The sequence below is a fragment of the Diaporthe citri genome (genome assembly GCF_014595645.1).
Source record: "Diaporthe citri strain NFHF-8-4 chromosome Unknown scaffold_3, whole genome shotgun sequence".
NCBI lineage: Eukaryota > Fungi > Ascomycota > Sordariomycetes > Diaporthales > Diaporthaceae > Diaporthe > Diaporthe citri.
In genome coordinates, this window is record NW_025064848.1 from 3495501 (window position 1) to 3522497 (window position 26997).

At 55.7% G+C, this 26997-nt stretch overlaps 7 protein-coding genes and 1 non-coding gene across 8 annotated transcripts; 5 read left to right on the top strand and 3 right to left on the bottom strand.

Moving 5' to 3' along the window:
- Window positions 1-962: 962 nt before the first annotated feature.
- On the top strand, window positions 963-4595 carry INS49_008531 (uncharacterized protein; the record flags this gene model as incomplete). The annotated part of the gene is made up of 2 exons (XM_043169272.1): window positions 963-3227; window positions 3288-4595. 2 exons carry the CDS (start codon window positions 963-965, stop codon window positions 4593-4595), a joined length of 3573 nt encoding a protein of 1190 aa, XP_043026952.1.
- Window positions 4596-7363: 2768 nt separating this feature from the next.
- Window positions 7364-8485, top strand: INS49_008532 (uncharacterized protein; the record flags this gene model as incomplete). Its single annotated transcript, XM_043169273.1, has 1 exon — window positions 7364-8485. The coding sequence occupies one exon, from the start codon at window positions 7364-7366 to the stop codon at window positions 8483-8485; it is 1122 nt and encodes a 373-aa protein (XP_043026953.1).
- Window positions 8486-9125: 640 nt separating this feature from the next.
- INS49_008533 lies at window positions 9126-9199 on the top strand. The gene has a single exon. It is a non-coding gene; the product is annotated as a tRNA-Asn (tRNA).
- A 3055-nt stretch (window positions 9200-12254) lies between these two features.
- Window positions 12255-13229, top strand: INS49_008534 (uncharacterized protein; the record flags this gene model as incomplete). Its single annotated transcript, XM_043169274.1, has 1 exon — window positions 12255-13229. The coding sequence occupies one exon, from the start codon at window positions 12255-12257 to the stop codon at window positions 13227-13229; it is 975 nt and encodes a 324-aa protein (XP_043026954.1).
- Window positions 13230-13832: 603 nt separating this feature from the next.
- On the bottom strand, window positions 13833-14677 carry INS49_008535 (uncharacterized protein; the record flags this gene model as incomplete). Its single annotated transcript, XM_043169275.1, has 4 exons — window positions 13833-13990; window positions 14110-14360; window positions 14463-14508; window positions 14584-14677. 4 exons carry the CDS (start codon window positions 14675-14677, stop codon window positions 13833-13835), a joined length of 549 nt encoding a protein of 182 aa, XP_043026955.1.
- Window positions 14678-15202: 525 nt separating this feature from the next.
- Window positions 15203-16264, top strand: INS49_008536 (uncharacterized protein; the record flags this gene model as incomplete). The annotated part of the gene is made up of 1 exon (XM_043169276.1): window positions 15203-16264. One exon carries the CDS (start codon window positions 15203-15205, stop codon window positions 16262-16264), a length of 1062 nt encoding a protein of 353 aa, XP_043026956.1.
- A 718-nt stretch (window positions 16265-16982) lies between these two features.
- On the bottom strand, window positions 16983-18625 carry INS49_008537 (uncharacterized protein; the record flags this gene model as incomplete). The annotated part of the gene is made up of 4 exons (XM_043169277.1): window positions 16983-17408; window positions 17473-17925; window positions 17992-18348; window positions 18512-18625. The coding sequence occupies 4 exons, from the start codon at window positions 18623-18625 to the stop codon at window positions 16983-16985; spliced, it is 1350 nt and encodes a 449-aa protein (XP_043026957.1).
- Window positions 18626-25236: 6611 nt separating this feature from the next.
- Window positions 25237-26222, bottom strand: INS49_008538 (uncharacterized protein; the record flags this gene model as incomplete). Its single annotated transcript, XM_043169278.1, has 3 exons — window positions 25237-25700; window positions 25798-26114; window positions 26182-26222. 3 exons carry the CDS (start codon window positions 26220-26222, stop codon window positions 25237-25239), a joined length of 822 nt encoding a protein of 273 aa, XP_043026958.1.
- Window positions 26223-26997: the final 775 nt, after the last annotated feature.

Sequence of the window (26997 nt, forward strand, 5' to 3'; positions counted from 1 at the left end):
CTCTGACGACCAATGCGCATGCATCAAGGGCTCCGGGTTTCGGAGACGCGGCTAAATATTCCATTGTTCCCTGGTAGGTGATCCCACAAGTGATTCAGGATTAGAGGATTTAGAATTTGGCCCCCGCGGTCGCATACAGTAGATTAAGAAATCGCGCAAGTGTCCCCAAAAGCAGCAGTCCTGTGATGCACGCAGTTGTGGCTCTTGATGGGCGGTTTCCAATCCTGCAGAACCCAGTGGTGTGCAGTGAGGGCAGTGAGTGCCAGTGCTCCTAGGGGATCGCGATTATTTCATGTCCTGCAGGCTGGATGCAGCGGATCAGAGAAGTGACGTGAGCGGGCATCCACACCGATGATGGCGCAGCAGCAATGCAGCCAGTGATCCACTGGCACACCACCAGGGCAGCACCTGCACATGGCGGCCCGTGCCCCTGGAGACTCTGGCGTTGCACCGCTTGTCCGTTAGTCTTACGGGGGGCCAAGCACGGGGCCAAGCCGCAAGCAACCCACCCGCCAGTGGACATGCCCACGCAATACGGCAATACCTGCCCATGCTGCCATGCCATTATGTACGTATAATCATGGTCCCAGCGATCCGAACCGACAGGCCTTCATAATACGCCAAGCTGTTTGTTTCTTCAACAACCCCTGAGCCTGGGTCCAGCTGAGGGAGCCTCTTGAAGTTTTGTTGCATGGCCTCGCTTGGCGACTACCAAGGGTTGACCAAGGCTTGACTTGTGTGTGTACAGCCGCGAGCCATCCGTCCAGTCAACTCCGGCGACTTTCTTTCTTCGTGACGCGGTTTCTTGATATCAGCGTTTCGTCTGGACTTCACTTCGCCTCGAACCATCCGCCCACCACCCGTCGAAACATTGCGCCAGCCCGGCGCCCCGCCCACCAGACACTTTCCAAAATTCCGATGAGTTGAGCATCCGGTGTATAGGGACAGAAAGGTTCTCCGTCATGGCTGCAGGGAACGAGGACGAGGTGCCGGCGACCCCGGCAGCCTCAGCGAACAATGGGAATGATTCAACTGCCCAAGAAGAGCCACCCGAGTCCAAGTCCGCACCTCCTGCAGCTGCCTCAACAGCAAGCCCAACTCCACCTCCTCCACCTGACGCCGCCCCATCCACGATGGCTGTCGAGTACGACGACTTTGGCCTACCCATCAAACAAAACCATCAAGTCCAATACACGGAGGAGGAACTCGACACGGTGCAGGAAAGCACAGCGCGGCCGCCACGCCGCAATCGGAGTGGCAGCAGGACTTCGTATCGCACAAGGCCCAATGGCAGCATGCACAGAAAGACAAGCTCGGCCGCCTCAACCAGGTCGCGGAAGAGCGCGCAAGAAGTCGCGGACGAGAGTAGCAGCGGGGAGGACGAGTTCAAAGATGCCCAGTCTGCTCCCCAGCCGGCGGAAGCTGAAGCTTCCGATGAAGTGCCCAAGGCAAACGGACCACCAGCAAGTGGTGTCAAGCCAGAGCCAGAGCCAGAGAAGGACGTCACAGGCAAGAGTGACAGTCAGAAGGCCACGGAAAAGCGGGAACCGGCAACAACTGCCACAGCAGAAACTACGAAAGTGGAAGGGGAGACGGCGAAGGAGAATGAAGCCAACGGCAAAACGGCTGATGTTGGGCAGAAGGATGCGCCAGTGGGCCATAGCAAGCGCGAGTCAACAGTAGTCAACACCGCCGACGCCAGTGGCATTCAGATTTCCGAATACTCTCATCTGCAGTTGACAACACAAAAGAAGGAGGAAGAGAAGGACGACGACGACGGCTGGCAGACCATGCCGGCCTACGCACCCTACGATATATACGATGACGACAATAGGCTAATTGCGAGGGAGCATAATGAGGAAGAGGACGAAAGTTACAGCTACGCGGGGATGGGAGGAGCTGGAAAGGGCTACACAAGGGTCCTGGTCGACGAAGACGCCGAGTCTGCGACGAGCATGGACGACAACACCAATTATCTGTTCAAGAATCCCGCCGGGACGAGTGCGATGGACGACGACGAACAGACTAGGGATGCCGTCTCACAGATGCAAGCTACAAAGGATCTGTTGACCGAGGGCCAGAAAATCGCGTACGTTGGCCTGGTGAGGATAGAGCTTTCGCTTTTGGTCAAGGCGCTGGAGAAAGCACCGTGGACCAAGGCGACCAAGAAAGCAGGCCAGCTGGCAACGGAGGCAACCAAGATGTGGTCCCAGAAGATCATGATCCGCCTCTACACCCACATGGACATCAGCGCAGCTGAGCAGATCATGATCGAGCAACTGAGCGAGCACGGAGTCATATCCAGCGACCTGACGCCACAGCTCATGGCCAACGCCAGGGTCAAGAACCCTATGGCGGAACGTAAAAGTTCAACATCAAGCTCGCGACCCTCGATGGCGTCTCCCAGACCTTCAGTCTCATCACCGAGATTACCGAGCGAAGAGACCCCGGCAGAACCACCTCCGGCCTACGACAAACACGAGGGTGAAGAGCTACCCGCAGTGCGGACTCCGAGCCAGCTGCCAAGCAGTGAAAAGCTAGACATAGACATCCGGTGGACCGTCTTGTGCGATCTCTTCCTGGTGTTGATTGCGGACTCCATCTATGACGCGAGGTCGAGGGTTCTCTTCGAGAGAATCGGAAAGGCCCTGGAGATAGATTGGATCGACATCTGCCGCTTCGAGAAGAAGGTGACGGAGGCCCTGGAGATGCAGCAACAAGCGGAAAGGGAGAACTGGAACGAAGACGAGCACATGGAGAGTCGTCGCAAGCTGGCGTTGAAGAAGCGCTATATTGCCATGGGTCTGGCAACCGTTGGCGGCGGTTTAGTCATTGGCCTGTCCGCAGGTCTCCTAGCCCCCGTGATCGGCGCCGGTCTGGCGGCGGGTTTCACGACAATTGGCGTCACGGGGACTAGCAGTTTCCTTGCTGGAACAGCAGGCGCAGCAATCATCACGTCCAGCTCTGCGGCTGCGGGTAGTGTGATTGGAGCAAAGGCTGCCAACCGGAGGACAGGTGCCGTGAAGACATTTGAGTACCGCCCACTGCACAACAACAAGAGGGTCAATCTTATTGTCACTATCTCGGGCTGGATGACGGGTAAAGTCGATGACGTACGCCTACCATTCAGTACCGTCGACCCGGTGATGGGCGACATGTACTCGGTCTTGTGGGAGCCCGACATGCTGACCAGTATGGGTGACACCATCAACATCCTGGCCACTGAGGTATGTTTGACAACCATCTCATCCATTTGAAATGTTTGCATTCAACTAACCGGACGACAGGCTCTCACGCAAGGTCTGCAACAAGTCCTCGGCAGCACCATCCTCGTGAGTTTAATGGCAGCGCTGCAACTGCCCGTTGTTCTGACGAAGCTGTCCTACCTAATCGACAACCCGTGGTCCGTCTCGCTCGATCGAGCGTGGGCTGCTGGTCTGATTCTGGCGGACTCGCTGATTGAACGAAACCTGGGAACGAGACCCATCACTCTCGTGGGCTACTCTCTTGGCGCCAGGGTCATATTCTCGTGCCTGCTTGAGCTGGCCCGCAAGGGCGCGTTCGGGATTGTTCAAAATGTCTACATGTTTGGCTCACCCATCGTGGTCAAACAAGACGAGTTTCTGAAAGTCAGAACCGTGGTGCCTGGTCGCTTTGTCAACGGGTACCACCGCAACGACTGGATCCTTGGGTACCTCTTCCGCCTAACGAACGGAGGCATCCGCACCGTTGCGGGCCTGAACCCCATCGAGAATATTCCGGACCTGGAAAATGTGGACACCTCGGAGCTTGTCAATGGCCACATGGACTATCGTAGGGCCATGCCACGTCTCCTGCGGGAAGTAGGCTGGACGGTCGAGAGCGATGAGTTTACCGAGATTGAGGACCCGGATCCAGAAAACCACACCAAGAGGCAACGCGAGCTGATCAACGAGATAGAGGAGGCGAGAAAGGAGCTTGAAAAGGAAGGGGCCGAGAACAGCAAGAATAATAGCCGCAAAAGCGGAGCGTTCGGCGGCTTCTTCAGCCGCAAGAAGAAGGCGCAGAAGGCCGAATGGGAGGTGTACGAGGATTCTGCAAAGGCGGCCGCAAATGGAACCAGTTCTGGGAAGCTAGAATACAAGGAGGGGAGCAATCACGGAGTGCTGTTCGACGTCGACGCGATCCGCGCAGAGCTGGCCAGAACCCAGGAGGACGAAACGCTGCAGGTGCGGGAGCTACAGTCGACGCTGCCGCCGATGAAGCTGCCGAGCCCCGGCCTGGCCTCGAGCACGAGCCCAAGAGAATCGCTGACACACACGAGGAGCATGGACGCCTACTCTGCATGGGGCTCTTCAAACCCCTCATCCCCGGAATCCACCCGAAAGCGTACGGATGATGAGATCCAGATGACATTCGACACGTCCTTCGAGGATCCTCACCGGTCGCAGCGGAGCCAGACGTTCTCGAGCAATGTATCGGACACGTCGTCGAGGCCCGGCCTCAAGCCGACACAGACGGTGCCGAGCATACCGACGGCAAACCCCTGGGCGGTCGACCCAGATGACGATGATTTCGGCAAGGAGAAGGACGAGATTTCAATGACTTTTGCCTAGAACCATATCAAGGGATTTCTCATATATTTTCGGGCTGGAGAGATGACTGGCCGATTGATTGACTCGGGGCGTCCATGGGCATATGATTTCTCGGAGGCGGCGTCATAGCAACCCTGCAAAATGCATTGAAGTGGTCAAGAAGACATTCATTCGGTTGTTTTTGAAAGGCTCAAGCCCGATCTTATCACGGAGAGCGTGGCCGGGAGAGGGAGGTGTAGTCTATCTTGCCGACAGGTTTTCATGCCGTGCATATAATTCGAGCATCAACCGCCCTCCCCACTGGAGGTCGAAGAATGACAAGGGCACACAGATTGCCAACGTGGACAAAACATTGTTTCACTATTCTAGCGATAAGTGCACATGGCAGTGAGACTGGCAAGCGATACGCCGGCCAGGAACGAGACATCACTGGGATATCTGGGCCTCGTGATGGACGATTCCGGGTAACCAACGCCACGGCCATGGTGAATAAGGCCCATATTTGCGCGCGCTTAAAAGAAATAGGGTCTGGGTCCCGCGGCCTTTGAGAAACATCCATCCATTGCCCCGCATTTGTGGCTTTGGGCGGCGACTTGCCTCGCTGTGTGATGCAACGTGACTGGTTGCTACAGTGGCCTTGCTCTACGACGGTCTTGCTCGGATGGCGACGACGGTGGTTGTCACACAGGTGAGACGTGTGTGTCTGACCTAGTTGATCGATAATTACTGGGCTTGTATGTAGTATCTTACATGCATATCACTCTCTCATATAGACTGGACTCGGCTACCGTGGGCAGGCCAAGCCACAACGTTCGTTTTAAAATAGCACGCGTCTCCGGTTGGCCAGTGCGAGCTGGGTGTCGTGCTTGCTGTCTTTTCCAGACATGTCCCACCTAGACCGCGGTACCGATCAATAGATTGCCTGCAGTCATAAGGGCAACAATCCCGTGCAGGTTGCACCACAGACGTCGAACACGCGTGCACAAAAGAAATCAAAAGCCAACCCCCGTTCCAGACGCAACGGATTTCTTCCTGCTCGCACACCCGGCCGACGCGCCCTGATGAGGGTGGATCGCCCAAACCCCACCCCAGGCTGCGAGGTAGGAGGAGCCTTGGATCCTTCAGGATGAGCATCGCTGGACGGGGGAGCTGAAGAGACGACTTCACGCCTGCCCGGCTCTGGCCCCCGCGGCGCGGGACCCATCTTTGGGCTCCACGATTGCTGCTGCCTCCAAGACACGTTTTTTGGTTTCATTAGACACTTGTGTTCCATCGGGGCCACGCGTCTGAACCCAGGGGATGGCAAAGTCAAACAAGAGACAACGTGGGTTGAATTGCCTTTCCGAGAGAGGGGCGAGGGGCCACAAAGAAAGGAACAAACTTTGTGGGATGGGGGCGCCACGGCAGCTGGGGTGTAGGTAGCATGGGATTGGGTTTTTGTGTTTCCCACCCACCTGTTGCCGGGCGAGGGCCTCACCAACCGCGCTCGGCTGTGCCGCATTCTCGAGCGGGAACCGAGGGCTTTTCCTGTACGTCGACCCCAGAGACAAGTGTCAGCAAGAGCTGCATTAAGCTGTGTGAGGGGGCCTCGGTCTGGAGACCGAACCCATTTTCTTACGGCTGCCTGCCTGCCCCTTCGTTAGCTGTTGGTTGGGCTAAGTATCGGTGGTGGGATGCAGAAGAAAGGCGCAGCCTCGCGCCGCCAAAAGGCTGCAGTGGCTTCCCGAGTACGTGTGTGCGCGTGTGTGTGCACTTTGCGACCCGTCGACTTTTGTCAGACGGCCGGGTCCCCTCTTGGACACCCTCAAGGTACCAGAAAAAGGAGCTGAAAAAAGGTCAAATGGCGACCGGGCTGGATGGTACATCTTTGTGAGCTGAACAACGGGGGCCCCTCCCTTCTTGATTGCCGCGTCCTACGCCAGATCTGCATGCCCCCGTTTCTCTACGCTCCCAACCAACAGCCAACGTTTTTTTCTCGCTCTCACTGTTCTTTCCTTCCTTTCCGTACTTTGCCTCTCTTTCACCTGACACACTATCGCTCGGGGGCTTTGCCTCTATTTTCTTGTATGCCCCATTCTTTTTTTCGCTCCCATCCTTCGCCCGTTGCCGCTTTGGGACCATTCCTCAATAGCCTCATTCTGTGTTGAGTGCGATGCTGCTCAGCATCACCTAAGAGTATTCGCCTACTCCTACACATTCTCACCATGCGGATAAACTTATCAAACACATGGGTCTTGTTAGCCGCGCGCTTTAGCAGTGCCGCAGCGCAGGAGGCAAAGTTCACTTTCGATGGCACATCTTTTACTAGCCCACCGGAAGACTTCAAGACCTCGGCGTCGATTTTTCGTTTTGACAATATCAAGGACGGCAAGAATTTCACCTTATATCAAGGAGACTATGGAGTGCGCGTCACTCGTCTAGATCTTATGGATTTGGAGCCGAATGGAGAGAGCTTGACACTGGCCTCATGGTGTCCAGCTACGAGTTGTGCCTCAACTGATGGATTTTCCCGTTCGTGTTCTATGCATGTTTTCCACTGATTTGAACGAGCTCGACATGACTGACAGGTTGCGAATGCAGTGAAACCGGTCGACTATGGGACGTATAATATCACTTTAGAACCTGAAGTGACAGTGCGACTTGCTGGATACTTCGGTGCGGCGTTGTACTTCCGTCTCGACTGGCAGCCTAATGGCGGCGGACCAGAGCAGTCATCATGGAGTCAGGAATGGTCTGTTGCGAAAGACGGGGAAGACGTAACCAGGATATTTCAGTCCTATAGTTACACGATGACAGCTGGGGGGCAGGGTGTTTCCAACACGAGCCCAGCACCCACAACGGTGCCCTCAGTAGTATTCAATACAGCGTCACCCGGAATAACTGCATCTACAACATCCGACTCGACCACGCCTACAGAGGAAGCAGCAGCAGAGAAGACGGGCAGTAAATCCAGGGCACTCACGACAGGGGCCATTGTTGGAATTGTTGTGGGGTGCGTCGGAGGAGTAATACTTGTCAGTGTCGTGGCAGGATGTCTCTGCTTCCGCCGGCGACGAGATGCTGGCGACGAAAGAGGTGGGAGCCGTGGTGTCCAGGACATAGTTGCCGAGAAGGAGGCACGCGCCAGTATCCTGGACAAAGATCAACCGGACACACCTTACTCCGAGCAAAACAGCCAACACCCGCTGCACAGGGGCCTGGGCTTGGCTGGGAGGAACGAGAGTGGTGTAGACTTGGGCATCGGGCAGGCCATATCAGGCGAACGCAGTGGAAGCGTCCATACCGAGAGCCTCCACACCATCACAGGCGCAAACGATCGCAACTCGGCCGTGTACTCCTCGCTGGGCGGGGCAGCCAACTCCGCCCACGGCACGCCAGTGATCGGCTCTGGGGCATTCGCCGGCGGCCACAGCAGCCCGCGGGCACAGACACACACACCCACGATGTCCGTCCACGACCGCAGCTCCGCGATGGGATCGCCCGTGCCGCGATCGTCGTCGCAGCTGGACCGGTCCCTGTCGCCGTACCGAGACAACGCCGGACAGCTCGACTACGTCCAACACCACCACCACGTCGTCGACGGCGCTGACCTCGTGCAGCAAGAGCACTCCAACGACAGCACGGCGCGGAGCCCCTCGTCGCTGTACTCGAACCCGCTGGACGAGCTGCAGCCCATATCGCCGGAGAGCGCCCACGACAACAACGGCGCTACCGGTGGCGGCGGAGGGATGGCATCGTCACAGCCAACGGGACACGGCCGGTCGAACACGCCGTCTGGGATAGCCCAGCAGTACGCGCACCTCGTGGAGGACGGGATGACCACCGACGAGATCCGGAGGCTGGAGGAGGAGGAGCGGGCGCTTGACGAGGCGATCGAGGCGCAGGCCGGGACGTCTGGGAGGCAGAGATGATTGGGATTCTCAGTACACTACTTCTCTACTTGTCGGGGGCAGACTTCTTGCTCTTGTACTTAGCTAAGCGTTCTATTTCATGAATACAAGCGTTTGCTTGCTTTTGGGAACAATGCAGAGCCTGTGCCGTGCATGTCTCTACCCATGGGGGAAACAGGAGTAGAGACTAACTTGGTATGATGGTTGAGCTCAATGATTCTTGATCCTGGATCCCAGGTCAATTGATGTGTCTGTTGCTGTCCCTGTGCCCATAGAGCCGCTAGGGTATAATGCTTGTAAGTTGTGGTCCCAGGGAAGGAGCGAGTGGTGCATGACTTCCATGTCTCACTTGGTCGGCCGCCCCTTCCTTTTGTGTCCTGCCAGGCTTGAGGGTATCTCATCATTCTATCTACTTTTTCCACAAGATACTACTACCCTCCTTCCCATTTTTAGTTTTTAATAAAATACTTGAAATTCTTTTAATATTAAGTGTATTAAGAAATAAATTAACATATAAGCTTAATAATCATAATTAAAGGCTGGTCCTTAAGAGAGCAAGCTCACCTCTAAGAACACCTTTGAATAAGAATTACAAGCAGGACAGCTTCAAAATGATTATTATTAGCAATCTATACACACAAAATTCGTTGCATGTCAATAGTCCTTCATGGCGCAATTGGCAAGCGCGTCTGACTGTTAATCAGGAGGTTGGTGGTTCGAGCCCACCTGAAGGAGTCCCTTTTTGCTTGTTTCCCCTACAGGTATATAACAAGCCCTTACTAAGCAGAACCACTCTCTAGGAGGCAACATGTGTGGTGGTTCTCTTTTTAAAGTGATTAGAGGATGGGGTAAAGAAGAAGGGTTATATTAGGCTTGTTTAAGTAGAAGCATTATTTGCATTAATTGTTGATGTAGTGGTATGGCTGTGTGACGGTACGGCTCTTATATACTGCTTGGAATAGCCAATCTTCCAGATTGGTTATTATGGTCTTTTAGCCGGGAGGTGTAATTTGCAAGCAGTAATTACATACCCTCTCAGGCTGTATAGACTGCTGTATGCTTTAGAACATGTCTTGAAATCCTGACCTTACATTAAGAAGCAGCCTGTGCAGAGCGTGGGTAGTGCTTTGTTCTACCCATTATTTTTTCAGCCTTGTTTGCTAGTGATAAGAGCCCACTGGTGCTGTACTGTCAGGCATGGTTTATCTTTTGGACTGCCGTTTTTCTAAATGAAATTCCATTTAAAATCCAGGTGTATCTTCTGCTAGAAGGCTGTAGTCTAGTACCAGCAAAATACATATGCTTGGGGACCCCGTCCTCCGGATCGCCTTGTCAAGGCAAATAATGACCTCCAGAGTGTGATTGCAGGCCACAATCTTACAAGAATATACCGATTATAGACGAATTTAGGTGTGTATGCAAGGGTAGCTTGGTCTCATACTGGTTGGTAGCCCTGATTCTGCGGGTGGTAAGCAGGGCGCCTCTTCAGCATTTTCCTTCTCATTTCCATGCACCTTCCGTTAAGCCCTCCGAAACGCTAAGCCGGTGTGACAAGTCATCTTTCAAGCCAAACGTTTAAGGATGGTTACAGCTAGGATTGCTAGCCAAATCCTTCCATGGGGCACCATGACGGGTGAGTTGGCATCGGGATCACTTGAGGAGGCCATGCCAGCTGTTGCAAGGCGCCACAGTAGCCACATTATGAAGATTATAGCTCTGCATTGTTTGAAATAGAGCATGTAAAACAAGGCCGGCAGGTTGGGCGGCTTTGCTGCACACCACACAGACAGTAAGGCTTGACTCCCCCAGGTGTTTAATGCCTGACAGCCCATTGAAGGGCGAGCGTATTGCCTGCAGTGTCACGGTGAGTTGATGCAATGTATAAGTAGTGCTTCCCAAGTGCATCAATTAACCAGTCAAATAGTAGATAAAGAGTACATCCTCGCTGTTACTAAGCTGCCACGCAGAGTCCCATAGATAGGTCTGGGCTGGGGAAGAGAAAAATTATCACGGCCAAGACCTTTGTTTCCCGGCTGTGTGGTATCACTAGCTGCAAATATGGGATGATCCCAAATATTCTGCTCTTTAGAGCATTACATTGGTGGCCGACTTTTGACAAAGTCAGCAGGCTGTGTGTGGCTCTTGGATGGGCCAAAGAGTGCACTTGCGCCTTCAACAACCTAAAACATGTATTGGCGAGGATATTAACACTCGATGGACGGACCTCCTTTTTCAAATGAATCTGCTCCCAAATCACTTGTTCAAAAGCCGTCAAATCTCATGTTCTTATCCTTGAAGACTACCACCATGTCTCTGAGAAAAAGTTTCCGACAGTTTTCAAGCTGTGATCTCTTGAAAGTATACTTTCTATATGCTCTGAAAAGCATGTTATCGGCCTGGTCTCGTTCTAGCATAATGACTTGGGTCTTCCTCAGGAATGTGGGAACTTCAGCTCTCTATATGTTTGTGGGTAAAACGGAAACTCCTAAAGTGATAGTCAAACGATCACTTCTGGTCTCGCTGCTGCGATGCTGCGTCCATCTGGTCCCCATGGCTGTCACAAGCTTTGTGACATGGCTCAACCTCGCTGGTCATTTTCTCGGCGATCAGATGCCCGGAGGCGCTGCAAATCGGGACAGAGATTTTTTACTCTTGCAGATTGCAGCTGAAGTCACGGTCTGTCACCATACGCAGTATTTTGTGGTCCGGGAAGACCTTGCTTACCACATTTCTTCTGCAGGAATTATGTGTGATCGCGTCCCTGGCATCGGCGATCATGAACATCTTCCGGACTCAAGCGTTATCATCGCAAGGTATCCCTCTCGGGTTGCTCAGCTCTCCTTTCCGATTCAGTGAGATCGCCTACTTCTGGTCACCATCGTTCCTTTTTGGGACCATGAGTGTCCCGGGCTGGCCATGGAAAGCTGCCCTGGCCCTCCCAGTCCTTGCCTGTGGTTTTCTGGCCGCCGTGATTGGACCAAGCACCGCTCTTCTGATAGTTCCTTACACAGAGAACAATTGGCCGGCAGGCGGAACCGACTTCTGGCTTGTGGGCACTGATGATACCCTTTGGCCAGATCGGCTGAATGCCAGTCATGCCGGGGGGGGGGGGGGGACATCTGTCTCAATCCCAACGAGACTGAGCTCATGACGGCTCCGTTATACATGTCCAGTTGCTCTTGGGCTGGGTATACACAGATTGCAGAAGGGCTCAAAAATCGCCACTTCGACCGGCAGAGTAACATCACATTTAATGACGGCGTGATCAAACGTCAGTTCACAAAACACCAAGCCGGCGCGGATATCACAACGAGAGATCCTTTTGTTCTGGGGATCCACGTCCCAACGGCCCGTATTTCAAGGCTGATTGCCGATGAATGGGTTATGGCCTGTAACAATGCTTCCAGCACCAAAAACTCTGGGTCTAATCGCAATCTTAAGACCGCGACAGATGGCTTAGGAACGGCGGTGGTGGACGGTTGGCTCCCTGTCAGCCGAGTTACATGTTGGCTTGACGACGCCGGCGGGTATAACATTTCTGCGACCGAACTGATCACGACCGAAATTCCAGTAAGTGAATGGCGAGAAATTACCGAGTTGAGACTTCTTGAATCTGACCCTGAGTTCTAAGTTCACCATGCAGCCAGAATTTGCAGACAGACTGGATGATTCCCACTTCTGGAATGCAACGGTGGAGTTGGGTAGAACGTTCGAAGACAACTTGAAAAGAATCGCGACTCACTGGATTGACATTCCGCCCCCGGAAACGGACAATCACCTTGCTGCAGCTATGCTCGTGGAAACATACTCTGATACCGACAGCGGTGGTCGGTTCGTGGCGCCTATTGCATGCTCAATCGACGCTCGCTGGGCACGCGGCACCAACATTGGCTCGGCGTTGCCAGAGACAGATAACATGATAGTTTTCGGATCTCTCACCTCAACAAAGGAACACGGCACCAACGTAGGATTTTCGCCGATACCAGGGCCTGACTGGCGTTTCGCCCAGCTCGATCAAGCATGGCTCGATGCTCTGCTCCCTGTGCTGGGAGGCACGAGGGACATGGGTTGGACCACGGCCGCCTCCATGTTCACGTCTGCCGGCTTCGACGACTCCACCGGCCTGCTAATCCACTGGGCTACTCTATGCCACACTCTCGAAAGCACCATCGCCATGTTGATCGTGGATGGAATGTCTCGCATTGGTCTCAACGACAACGGTGGCAACATGTACCACGTGACGGACTGCCTGGAGCGGATGAACTGGCTACCCTCAAGAGTCAGCGACCCAGGGAGATACTTCGATCTATTGCTCGATGGGAAGAACGTTGTCGCTGTGCCAAACACAGCGAATGGTGTGACGCTAACGCGCTTGCAGTGGGACGTAACTGTCTCTGGTCTTGCGTATAAAGCCAACAGTACTGCGGTATATCTGGCTATTGCCGTCATGTTAGCTTGCACTACGATTGGAGCTTGTAATTCCGCTCATATGTTGATTTCTCGGCGATCATCGGAGGCCTGGGACTCTATCGAGGAGATCATAGTGTTGAGCCAGCTGAGCCGGCCCTCGGCCTCCGCGAGATTGGCGAATACGTCGGGCGGCATACATGCGAGCGCAGCGTATAAGTCAAAGGTACAAACACTCGAACGGACCGGGAACGCTTTGGGGAACAACGAGGAGGCTGTCCAGCTATTTCTCGACCCGGCTCAGGACCCGGCTCTGAAACTCATCCAAGCGAATCAGGCATACGGCCGCAGCCCGTAAAGGAAGAAGTATTGACACAAATGACGTGGGCCAGCTCTTGCAGGTTGCGCGAGCGGCGGCCAAGGGGTTGATAATGAAATCCGTGGGTGGCATGACGATGGCGGATGGTGATCTGCTGAACAATGGACAGCCAGGTGCTTTTGAAGGCTTCGAACTCCGGTATGTATGGGAAATCCATCAGTCCAAATTTCAACACACCTGTTGCAACTGTAATACAAATTCCTCTCACACAGGGAATTGCACATCAAACTGCCGATACTGGTGAGATCATTCGAGAAACATAGACCACTCACTTGACCTGCAAAGCCCCAGTCGCTGCTTTAAGCAGACCTTTGTTGAACAAATTTTGTATAGAGTGTGGCGAGCTACCTGCGAATTGTATGCGCGCCTCGATTGTCCCTTGGCCTGTCTACCGGCCCTTTTGACCTCCCATTCGCCGTTGAAAATGCAATTGCGTTGTACCCCCAATGTAAGAAAAAATGAACCCCTTGTGCCAGGGGCCCAACGCCATGGATCCCACGAGCTGCTCTGCCTGGATATCCTACAAGGCCGTGCCAGTAAGGACTAGGGCGCATTCGCCGGCCTGCTCACCCACCGATCTGTCTAGCCCCTGTTGAAGAACCTTCCTACCATGCCGCTCGCGATGTTCCCGGCCATGCCTGTCGCGGAGAAGGCACCTCCTGCTATGCTGGACGCCTGGCTGAACTTGTCGCACCGAGAGAACGCCAGGGAATTTGTGATCGTCAGGGCCAGTGCAATGGCTATTCCCACGAAAGGGTCAGCTTCCATAATTATTTGACTTGTTTCCCGTCTTCGAGATCCAGGCAAGCGCCACGTGTAACTCACCAACAAGAGGCAACCAGATGAACATGAAGCGCACGAGCGCCAGTATCGCCAGCGCGACCCCACAGCAGCGGCTGGACGTAGTTGGCCAGCCAGAAGAAGCGGCTGTCGGTGGGGTTGATGACCTTGGTGCCGGGCTCGCTGCTCTCGAACACCCACTTGGAGTCGCCCGAGGACGGGTCGACCTCGTTCCACCAGCGCAGCCCGACGAGCCGGCGGCCGGCGATGTTTTTCAGGTAGTAGAAGTCGCCGGCGAGGAGGAGGATGGTGATGATGAATATGAGGACGCTGTGATCAGGCGCAACATGTTAGCAACTGCTTTCCAGCAAAGATTAAGTCTGGCCGGTCTCGTGCGCGGGCCTAGATGGGAGACAGGGAGCCATGGCGTACAGGTTCTCGGTGAAGAGGAGGCCGAAGAGGTAGACTAGGAGGCTAGCTGCGGTTGAGTGTCAGTATCAAGCGCATTCGAGTAGGAGGCGCGGGCGCCGCCGTCGCGCGGGCGCCGACTTACACGATCGAAAGGCCAGGAAGGTAAGTAATGTGATGGGATGCGAGCTCAGGCGCCAGCTCAGCGAGCCCGGCGCGGGCGATTGTTGGTGGTCCATGGCGGTTTGACAATTAGGACGGCGACGACAGCCTTTCGACTAATGCATATAAAGAGCGGATGGGGACTGTTGTGTGTCGTCGCGCGGGTGGGTCATTTGGCCACAGTGTCGTGTTTGAAGCCGAAGCTTGGATGGTGATAGATTGCGCGGTGCTCGGCACGTAGGCAGGTACGTATGCAGCTCCCTGGGAGCTGGGATGCGTGACGCTTGAAAGCTCCAGCTGTTCTGTTTCGTACAGAGAGAGCCGGCAGCCCGCTAAATTCACTGGCGCAGCACTGTGGTATTAACGGCTACAGGGGTTACACAGGGGACCAACCGTGACGGCCTTCTCTAAGTACCAAGGTAGTAGCCGACTCGAAGCTCCCCCTCGCCGGTACATCAACGTCCTAGGCCACCTCGGCTACATACTTGGACGTTTCTATTTCAACGGTGAAATCGTCACTACATATATCGAGTAGATAGGAATGGAGTTGCAGCGTGTATACCGCATTTTCCAATAGGCCGCACCCTAATCAATTCGCTACAATGGCAACATCAGCATCAGTCCTGCGCAGGGCCCTGCTCTACGGCAAGACGACCCATCCCATCCACCTTCACTCACACCGTAGACTGACCTCCCTCCCTGCAGTCCCCGGTTCCTCCCAGAAGATGCTCACCAAGTCCCTGGGCCTTACCTTAGATAATGTGACCTACGACCTGGAGGACTCAGTGACGCCCCACGAGAAGCCCAACGCACGGCAGGCGCTCGCCAAGCATCTCTCGTCCCTCTCGTCCTCGCCGTCGTCCCGCCCAAAGGGCATAGGCGAGGTCGCCGCCCGCGTCAACGCCGTCTCGACGCCCTACGCGCTGGAAGACCTGCAAATATTGGGCAAGGAGCCAAGTCTCGAGGCCATCGTGATCCCAAAGGTGAACACGGCCTCGGACCTGACCTTTGTCGCAGACGTGCTCAAGCACGTCGCACCACAGCGGTACTCCCAGGACGGGCCGCAGCCAATAAAGCTGCTCGCGCTCATTGAGTCGGCCGAGGCGATACTCAACCTGGGCTCCATCTGCCAGGCCGGGACCGCAGGCGGCGTGGGACTGTCCGGCCTGATCTTCGCGGCCGAGGACTTCTCGCTGGACCTGAGCCTGACGCGGACCCCGTCGCTGAGGGAGTTCCTGTACGCGCGGTCCGCCATCGCGACGCACGCGCGCGCCTTCGGCCTGCCCTCCACCATCGACCTGGTCTGCACCACCTTCCGCGGCGACGAGGGCGTGAGCCGCCTGCGGGAGGAGTGCGCCGACGGGAAAGGCTTGGGGTTCAACGGCAAGCAGTGCATCCACCCCTCGCAGGTCGAGGTCGTCCAGGGGGCGTTCGCCCCGTCCGAGGGCGAGGTGGAGTGGAGCGTCAGGGTCGTCGTGGCGGATGAGAAGGCGAGCAAGGGGGACAGGGCAGGGGAAGCGGGCAGGGGGGCGTGGACTCTGGACGGGAAGATGATCGATGCTCCGGTTGTGGGCAGGGCAAAGGCCGTTGTGGCCAGGGCGGAGAGATGTGGGTTTGATGTTAACGCGGTCAGAGAAACGTGGAAGGACCAGGAGCCTGAATGAGGCCAAGGAAAACGCCCGCGATAAGTCAGTTCTGCTGCGAATGGGACCCAAGAAGACGCAGTATATCTTGCTTTATTCTTCGGCTGAAAGGGTCGTCATTGATCGCGTCCTACATATGCACATAACTTCGCATCGAACAAGAGCGAGCTACTGATAGCCGTGACCGTGTTATCTAGACGTTATCGTCTGGCTATATCGAGTAATCCCACAAATCTAAACCTTTAGTCGGGGTAATCAAAGCTCAGGTCCCAGTTCATAACGTGAAAAGTTCACAAACCCCCCTCCAACCCGGTGGAGGACGCCTCCATGAGATTTGTTCCTGTAAACCAACAGTGAAACGACAACGCAAACTAAACATAGTCCCATCTGGGACTCGAGATCATGTTCCAGGATCGGAAAGGGCGCTCCAGGCTCCAGTAGAAACCGCAGTTACAACTGAGAAACAATTCAAAAGTCCAAAGGTGGCGGGCGTGTGTGAATAAAGGCAGACGCAATCGAATAGACTCTGTGAGTGATCAGTAGTGGAAATCCAATCCCTTTAAAAAAGAAAAAACTCCGCCAGATGGCCGCCTGCTACTCCTGTGGAAAATGATTCGATACCACCGATTATGCTGGAATTCTGCAAGTAAAACCAAAGAGAAAAAAGGAAAGGCCAGGAGGATATCCAGGAAAAGAAGAACCAGAAAAGGTGCGAAGAGCGCGGTGTATGCGGCCGCATTTAGCGAATATCGAGCTGGAAAGGCTTGAATCGACCACCTATCGTGGCGCAGCGAGGACACTTTCTTCGGGCACCTTGCTCGGCCATGAGAACCTCGACACACTGCTGACAGATGCCACAGATGCATTCCGTACAGGCGTACGAGTCTCGTAAAAGGGAAACACTCTGGCAGGCAGCACAGTATATCTGAGTGTTCTGTGAGGAGTAGCTGGGTGAGGAATCTGTCAATCCATGAGTACCCATGTGAAAGCTCTCTGCACTCTCGCCGCTCTCCACGGATGGGAAGGGCCCAGGAATTTCTTGCGCGTAGTTGGGCGGCGTCAAGGCCTGCTGCAAGGGGGACGCCTGGTATCCTGACTGGCCAAACTGCTGTTGGGAGAAGGGCGGCAAAGAAGCTCGCTGTATAGACACAGGAGACTGGGGCATCTGCGACAAGTCAGCACGGCCCTGGCCGCCAATGGGAGTTTCAGAAAGGGGAGGAGGGACTCACCGGCGTCCGTTCCTCGTTCAGGTCATCGGCAACCGATGTGGCCGCCTCAAGGAGGTCCATCCAGGGTGATCGAGCCGTTGGCTCGGCCGAGTACGGCCTTGGCCGCTCCTGTGCCGTTGGTTGTAGAAGGTCCCCAGCAATGTCGATCTTACCTCGCTTCACCCAGTCTTTCGCGTCTCTGGACCGCTGCTTCCGGTGCTGTGTCTCTCTGCCCCGCTTGGTGACGGACTGTTTCCTGGACCGGTTCGGCCCCAGGGGCCTTTGAAGGGGAGGCAGGGTGGAAGATCGCCCTGGAGGCGAGGTTGCCATGATTGAGGAGAGCAGATCTCTTGGCCGGCTAGAACTAAGCCCAGAGAAAGGCTCACTCGTGATGGCAGTATTGTTGGGCTGTAAGGGAGGGAGCTCGACGGAGGATCTCGGCATTCTATCTTTCTCAGAATCCGACACCCACTCCTGCATTTGGAGGTCACTAAAGTGATTCATAGGATCAATTTCATAGTGAAACTTTGCAAGACTCACGCCTTCAGCGTCCCAGTCCGATCCAGTGCCCGTCTTGTAGTTGTGCAGGGAAGCCAGCGCCGCGGCCGCATTTGTTGCAGCTGGCAGCAAGCCGCCCGGGTAATCTTCATATTGCCGAGGAGTTCCAGGATTGCTAGATTCGTCTCGGTAATATGCATTGCGGTCGGGTGCATAGGCCTTTGCCTGGTGGTTTGGAGCATTGGTCGGCGCCGGGTTCTGCTGCGGTTGTGGTGGCCTCTCACTTGGTGGTGTGTTGATCATCAGATGGAAGCTCTCCTCCGTGGCGGGAAGCTTGGAAATGTAGTGCTCTGGATGCGCTCGGCGGATGTGTTCCTGCATGGAGCGGTACCTTTTCTCCTGGTGGTCGAATGGTGGTTAGCATCACCATCAGCAGCAGCACGGCATACCATTACCATCCCCAACGCTGGACCGGTGAATTCTAATGGCATATAACGGCGCAAGGCGTCGCAATTGAAGCGCATTGCGTCAATTGGGGGGGGGGATGAGGGGCAGGACGTACGCCGACGCAGCGCTTCCTACAGCTTGATCCATCCTGATTGCGCAGTGGACAGACGACTTCATTGTTCGCATCGGTAATTGAGAAGGATGATGTCAAAGACGATCGGGGCGGCATCTTGGGCGATTACAATTGCCTTGACCCCACCATTCGAGGTCGAGGTCGAGTACGAGTTCGGGGTCGGGGTCGAGGTCGAGGTTGGGCGTGGGCGGGGATGGTGGGCTGGAGCTCTTGTCGATAAGAATAGAGTTGAGAGCTGACGGCGGTCGAGGAGAGCAGTTGCTAGGGCAGTGAAGCTGTCGCATTGACTCCTGTCCGCCTAATGCGAGGGGAGGCAGGTGGTCAGGGGATGGAATTGCAGCAGGATGGGCACCAGAGCTCCAAGCTTGTCCTCAGCTGTCGGGTTGTGACAAGAGGTGTTTCGAAGAATAGAGGGCGGCGAGAGGAGGTGGTCTAGGACGTGGTCTAGGAGGTGACCGGAAGAGGGAGAGGGGGCGCAACCTCGGAAGACTGGATGGATTGGGTGCTTTGCTCGGTGCTGCGGCTAACACTAAGAAGCTGAGAACGACTAAGCTGCAACCTCCTGTAGGTAGCAGCCAACCTTGGTACCTTGGTACCTCCTAGCAGGTATGTACTGTGTAGATGAGTCGGACAGGAGTCTACTGTAGCTAGCTCTAGACTGGCTCAGGACCGAGACCTGATGGGAGCAGCGCTAGAGCAAGCACGTTCCCGACTCGATTTGACAAAAAAAGACTGGGGAGGATGAGGAGGAGGAGGAGGAGCAGCTGGAGGAGCAGCAGCAGCAGCAGCAGAGACGCCAGGGCGAGACGGAGAGGAGGTCAGAGGAGGTCAGAGAGGTCAGAGGAGGTCAGAGAGGTCAGGAGGTCGGGTTGCGACGAGGTGGGTGGTCCGCCTAGTGCAAGGGGCCAGGCGAAAGGGGCCAGCTGGGCAGCTGGGCAGACCTGGCCTGGGACGAGTCGAGGGGAGAATAATCAAGGCAAAGGCAAAGGGCCAGAGGGGACATCCAGGCGCATGAAGACATCATAGGGGTCTCAATCAATGCCTCCGTCGTGGACTATGTAGGTGCAAAATTCTTGTCACTCCGGCACGACAGGAACGGCTAACGGCGCCCCAGACCAAGCAAGCACCGCTCGAAGCCTTTGACGGCTCAGCTGCCAGGTAATAAAGCCCCCGTCAAGGTCCAATGGTCATGACCATGACCATGTCGAAGGTCCCAGTTGCAGATCCGACCCGCTCACTCAGGTACCCAGTGAAGGCAGAGGTAGGCCCCTTGAAACCTCCACCGAAATCTTGCCATCGTGGGTCCCGTCCCAAAAGGCTTGTACGGTGTACAGGAAGTGGTACGGCAGGGCTGTACATAGCAGGGACGACAGACCTGTACACAGCTCCAGCTCCAGCTCCAGCTCCAGCAGGGCGGAGCCCGTTGCTCTGGACGTTGAAGCTATCGTCGGACAAGGCCATCTAGTCTACCTACCTACCATCTTATCTGGCCCTTCCTGCTGCTTCTGGCAGGTCCCTAGCCTTGCGTAAAAGCTCATTTGATCAGCTGGGCTGGGACGGTACCTGCAAGACAGAAACCGCAAAGTGCGGATACTTGCCTGGGGATGGAGGACGCAGTGAAAGTTTGAACCAGGTTCAGCGACCCTCCCTGTCCCATGACAATGACGCAGCCCAGTGCCGTGCCGTTGGGAAAGCCGGGGACAGCTGCAAGCTATCAGCTCAGATGCGATGCGATGCGACGCGACCGCGCGGGGCCAGCTACCTCGCTGTGATTGATAATTCAAGAACTGCCGGAGGGCTCGCTCCTCTTGCAGAGCTCAGCTTAGGTATTCCTTGCAGCTGAGCTTCTTGCGCATACTATTGATAGCTACAGCGCAAGGCGGTGAATCTGTCACCGAGAGTCAGGTTGGGGCTCTTCATCCGACGAGCCAGGCTTTCTCCAGAGACTTCGATCCGGCGCAATGCGAAGAATGACCAAATCGTCAGTGGCCAAAGTCATGACTCAGATCAGCGCCCCAAGCAGGCTCATCTCTGGCCCTGCCCTGCCATTCTCCTCGCTGCTCAGCCCTGGGCTCTGACCCTTCGGGTTATCTTGGATCCAGATCAGTGTACATAGTACTGATGCACGCCTTTGCGTTCGAGACAAAGGAGTTCCCACCGATTGGACGAAAGCATGCGTCTCGACAGCTCGAGGAGCTCCGTCCAAGCTTGGCGAGCTGCTTGCCTGCTCTGCAGACGGCGACGCCGATCTCCCAGCTCACCCCTGAGACAAGCTTTCCTTGCTGTGGGAGCTGGCAAAGGCCCCTCAGTGCTCTCCCACGCATCCTCTGTCGTGGAGCTCATGTCCATCGACAACGATGGCCAGCGGATGCAATCCCTCGTGGCGGCGGCTGTGCCATGTCGGGAGGGCGGGGAAGGAGGCGCAAGTTAAGGAGGCAGATTATTCTGCCGGAGCTTTACACTTGCAGTAGCAGTATGATTTCCCGCCGCTTTTGGCGGGGCATCCTTGGGGAGAAGGATTCCGACGTCTGGAGGCGGCAAGGCAGGAAGTACCCACTTGGGTACCGTCGTCAGAATGATCAAGTGGGTCCGCAAAAACCCGTCCAAGGGCGGTGGGGCTGTGATCCAACACACAGCTGCAGACGCAGCTCGTTCACATGCCTGTGGATTCGATCCTTGAGCAGTCAGTCGGTCGACCTCCCTGCCTCCGCAGCCAGGCCAGGCTAGCATGCACTCCTTGTGCAATGCCCTGGATTGCTCTTCCACCCGCGTCGGCGGTAGCTTGCTGCTATCTATAGTAGTCTACATTCTGTCGCGTCGGGTCTACGTGGTAGCTTGAGCCCGTCAGAGCCGGCTTCCGGCACCTGACCCACTCCGTCCGCCAGCTACTCAACTCCTGCCTGCCTGTGTAGTCGCCAACCTTCTCAGCTAAACAACTCCTTGACACCAAGACGCGCAACGCCGGCTAGTCCAGTCGCAGATTTAGTCGGTGTGCAATCTAAACCGCCTGCCTTACTCGCCTTTCCGTGGCATCTGATCGGTCCGCAGTGTCTTCAGCCCCCAGCGGCGGCGAGGTTGTATCTGGGGATGTCCTTGGATGCTGACGGTCTTCTTACGCGCTACTAACAAGAGCTCTCCTCTACTTCACACGAGGACATACTCGGACTTGGCTCGAGTCGTCTGTAATTGACCCTTCGGATCGGACTCGCTGGACGTTGCCTCCCCGTGACTTCGGCAGCATCGAGCACACAGCATTTCAAGACTGCAACCGCCCTGGGGCCGCACGAAACGAGACCGTCTGCATGCGGTTTCAGACCTCATGCGCCCCCAGGTTTTGACGGCAAACATCCGAGGCTGCGCCGTGACCCTCCGCCTCCGGGGTTGTCAGCCGGACGCCAACTCATTTTATCGGCAGCATGCGATAGCCGCGCGGGCTTGCCCTGTGCTGCTGCCGTGCCCGTTTTGGCCAGCTGTTTCAGCGGACGCCATCAGCATCGACAACTCGCCTGCTCGACACGACAGCTGCTGATCGGATAAAACACCAGCCCAGCCCTGCGGGCAGAAAGTAACAGTCAAACACGTCTCCGGAGGCCATATGTCGTCGCTGCTAAGGAAGACTTGACACAACACCGCCTCCCCCCACCGCCATTGGCGCTCAGCTGGGCGTCAACAACCAAGGCTTCAGGACCATACAGCGCCTGCTTGTGGTGCCCGTGTGTGTGTGTCTGTGTGTGCATCCCTGTCACATAGATTGACTCAAGGTTTTGCACGGGAACAGTAGCCCAGACACGCATGACTGGGAGTGCGAGGCCGAGGAGCTGCATTGTACCTGGCCGGAGTCTCATCACAGAGCATCTGCTCGGGGAGGCCGAAGCGACACTGCGCGGCTGAAGCAAGCCTAGAGTGCAGCAGTATCACACTCGGGAAACCACCTTGCCGCAGCTTGGGCAGCAGCCAGCAGTATACGTGTACCTTGCAGCAAGCTATGAGACCATACGTATGTAAGCCACTGTCCACTCTCTCATATGCGTTCCTCGAAGGGGATCCGTTCAAGTGAAGCAACATCACAGCTTCTGCAGCCCTGGATGTCTCTCGTAATCGGTTATATCGGCCGAATAGCTCACCGTTTGGGCATCAGTCATAACAGCCTGGCCGGGTGTGGGCTGGATGGGACAGCTCCCTGCAAGGTACGAAAGTTTGGATGCAAGCAAGTGCTTGTCAAGCCATGTGGCACTAGGTTCTGTGTGTTGTCCATGACCTTTTTTTGTGCATGCGCAAACCGGCACGTCAAGCAAACCTGCCACCAAGCAACTTGTCGAGGCGGCTTGCCCTAGTCGTCGACAGGATGAGGCCGGTATAGGCTAGTTCATTCCATGTTTAGTCTGTCTCGATAATGGTTCGGGAAAGAAGGGGGGGTTGGGGGGCATTGGCTGGACGTTCTCATCTTCTGTCTCGCCACGCCATGTTCGTTGTCTTGCTTCCTGTGTGGCCAATTGTTCTAGAAGAACAGCCCTCGTCTTCTTGCCTGGTCATCCAAAATCAGACGGACTCGCAGTGGTCCATGATTTGATCTTGGAATTCTTGCTCTACAGTACACTCCAGTTGAATCTGCACAGATTGTCTTGGACTGAAGCGTGTCTTGTGGGATGTCGGACGTGTTCAACGTCGTCTACTCCGTAGTAGAGACATACATAGCGGCACAGTCTACCAATATAAGAAGCTACACTTACCGTATCTCCAGACTCGGCCAGTATATATGGGTGATTGTGTCCTGGACCATTGCATCTGGGCCTCGGGCAGAGCTCATGGCAGCCACACTGAGCCAAGTTGGATGATCCTGACACTTACACGAGCGCCCTTCCAGCCTCGACGTTCACTTTCGTCAGCCCAGCGCCCCTTATCCGCATTAGTCCACACGACGGGCCTTCTGCACGAGCAGTCCCGCAACCCCCACACCCCATCCCCACGAGGTCGCCAGCCCGACAGCTCTGCTCCTCGAAGCCGTAGTGGTCCAGAGGGGATGTTCCAACCACATCAGCAGCCGGGGGGGCTGCGTCCTGCCTTGGCGCAAGTTGCCGGGTACATCGCCATGGTGTGTAGACATGCCAGAGCGTTTCGGTCGGCGTGGCTGAAGTCGAGTAGGCCGGGGAAGGGCGAGATTGGGAGAAAGGCGGGGGAGAGGGTCACTAATGGCGGCGATGCGGTGGAGCTTGGTAGGGAGGCAAGTGATGGTCGCTTCTCCGTGACTGCGACCGTCACAGGGAGCTTCGTTGGCCCTTCGCGGTGCTGTGATAAGGATGGCGAGGAATGCAGGGGCGGAATCAGACATCAGACATGGGGTCCTGACGAGGATATTTGGGGAGAGAACGTGGGATCGACCTTGGAGCGTGGCAGGTCTCTCGCAAGAACTGGCAGGGGCAGACAAGGCAGGATCGTCTATCGTTCTTCAGGCACGTGGTGACCTACTCTTGTTGCGAGGTTCTGGCTGGTGGATCCATCTGGTGGAAGAAGACGTCGACGGTGATGGCGGGTGACTCAACACCAAAAGCTCAACGTGGGCAGCACCCAAAAGCAGCCAAAGAGCGAGAACACGGACAAGCAACAAAAAAGAGAGAGGGGAAAAAAATGTTTGTATTGCCAGGGACGAGGATCGAACCCTGGTTGTCACCCTCCAGCTTTCCCTGACTGGACCACAATTGACCCGCAGACAACTCGGGGACCTAGCCGCCCTGCCATGTGGTACGAATCGGTTGACTTTCGTGGTCTATAAAGGGAAGCAAAGGAGGGGGCTTGGAGGAGGGGGGGGGGGAGTTGAGTTCAACTGGACTACTAGAGAAGACCTTGATGGTATGCGCAGGGAGGTGAGCTGTTCATCATTTTCTTGCATCACACACGAACGCGATTCCCAGATATATTTTACAGTTCTCCTTCAGAAACGATTTAGACGGTAGAGTACATTAAAGCCCAAGATCGCCTTGCCAGACGAAGCAATGTTTATCTTTTCTGCTCACTCTGAGCCATGCACCATCTCCCAAGCGTGGAGGATGAGAAGAGCCCAGCCCACTCTGGATCATTGCATTTCCAATCAAGGCGTTTCTGTGTGGAACAAGTTGAAGAATCATTTGTTCGTGTCTGGCTGGTCCATCCATTTACATTGCAGTGTTGGGCAAATGCTCAGCACAGCGGTGGTTCACGTGGAGGACATTAACGACACGATCATATCAATCATGAATTTGCGTCATCGACTCGATGACTGAGATCCTGCCATACTCGACCTCTTAACGACAAAGTTCCTCAGTCTTACGCCAAAGCACCATGAGACGGGCTTGTGAGCTTACCAGTAGATTAGAAGCTGACCGCGCATCACGTGGCCTCGTCATCTCCCGCCTCACAAAATCCTCACAGGGACACATCGAGTACATGACCATTTCCAGGTAGACGTGATCATATTCGCAAGGGTATCAACTCTCCTCTAGCCACTACCTGTGATGTTGGCCGTGTCAGATACCCCGAAAAAAGTCCCTCACTCTCTCTATCGTCGTGAATGCATGGCACATGTAACCAGCGCAAAAATCAACGTGATGATGGCCAAACGTCCAAAACAAATTGGCAAATGCTACTGTGCGCAATGTCACAGTTTTCCACCATGTCCCCTCCATCCAATCCGCCCCGCCCTCCAGTGAGCAGCCAACCAGGCGCGACTGAGCTCACTTGAGCTGCCTCAGGATCTCGGTCAGGAAGTCCTCGAAGCTGAGGGTGATGTACCCGTCGCGGTCGTCGTCGTACTTCTTGAAGACGTCGGTCATGCGCTTGAGGCTGATGCAGGCCTGGACGAAGAGGTCGAAGCTGAGGACGCCCTCGTTGCGCTTGTCGTAGGTCTGGAAGAGCAGCTCGACGAAGCGCTCCGACAGGCGGTAGCGGAAGGCGACGAGGGCGTTGTTGAACTCGTCGAGCTGGATGTTGCCGCTCTTGTCGGCGTCGAAGCGGTCGAACAGGGTGCGCCACGACGCCAGGAACGACCACAGCCCGCAGAACTCGTCGAACCCGATCGTCCCGCTCCGGTCGCTGTCGAACATCCGGATCATCATGCGCACCGTGTGCGGGTCGAAGGCGGTCCAGTCCCCGTTGACGAGGGCCGCCGAGAGCTCGCGCTCCGAGAGCTGGCCGGTGCCTGTTCGATTTGGCGCTGTCTCAGCATTTTCTTTCTCTGTGGCTCTTTTGCTTCCCCCCCGCGGATCACCAGAGCGCGTGCTGGGTGTGATACGTACCATCCTTGTCAACAGCCCTGAAGAGCGGCAGCAGCGTGGGGTCGGCCCCGCCGTCAGTCGGCGCCGGGCTGGGCGGGGGTCTCGAGTTGGGAGGGGGCCGGTTGTGGTGTGTGGGCTTTGGGCCGCCGGTGGGAGGTGGAGACATGACGCCCGAGTGGGTGTTATGATGCCCTCCTGATGGGTGTCCTGCTGGGGAGAGCCGCCCTGCCGAGCCGGCGTGTGGGCGTCCGTAGCCTTCCTGTGGCCGAGGGGGCATCGGCTTGTTCTCGTAGTGGGAGGGCGAAGGGGAGGCATGTTTTCGCTCGGGCTCGGCGAATCTGGTTGGGTTCCTGTTAGTGATTGCTTCTAGGTGCGCGGTTGAGTGGTTGCACAGCGCAAACTCACTGTGGAAGCGCATCCGGGTTGTAAGGCTTGTTGTAGGCCATGGTGTGCTGTGTGACCTAGCTTCTTTGCGCGTTGTAAGTCGAGTGCGGGGAGAAGGGGTAGGCTTGAGCGAGGCAAGCCTATAGTGGTGTCGTGTCGAGTTGTTTTTGAGATTGTCGACGCCAAGCCGAGATCAAGTGCCACCAAGAAATGCGACAGTGGCTCGAGGGACCGATGATGTAGTTGGGGTTGTTGTTGGCAGGGTATGTCCAGGCTGGAAACAACAACAAATAGGATTGATAAGGGTCGCGGTCAGTCGAGCGGCCCTGGTCAGGGTCGCGGGTGCGGTCGCGGTGGTTCTGTGTGTTGGTTCAGCCGCGGGGTTACAGCTCGCTTGGAAGGAAGGTTTGGATTTTGCTTGCTGGTCGTGTTCCGGGCCGGCGCACTCTCTTTTACGTATCAGACTGATCCGTTGGCCGTGTCTCGTGTCTCTTGCGCAGAGCGGTTAGGGGCTTTCCTTTGTGATTGTGCTCTGGAAGTTACCTGTGGCCATGTGTCAAAGCGCGGGGGTGCTTATGTCGGAATCCACGAGACTCAAGAGAAGTTGGCAGGGGACGGCGGGAGGAGCCCTGAAATTGCGGCAGAGCTCCTCGGGGTGGGCCTGAGGGGCACACGGTGGGGGAGCACACGCCAAGGTCAAGGATTGAACGAGGCTGTGTGTGTTGGGCTGAACGCACCACCGGACAAACACGTACGTGCCCGATTTACCTGGAGTGTCTCTGTCTCGCAAGGGCCACTCATTGCCTACCTGGGTGACAAGGCATATGGCTACACGGC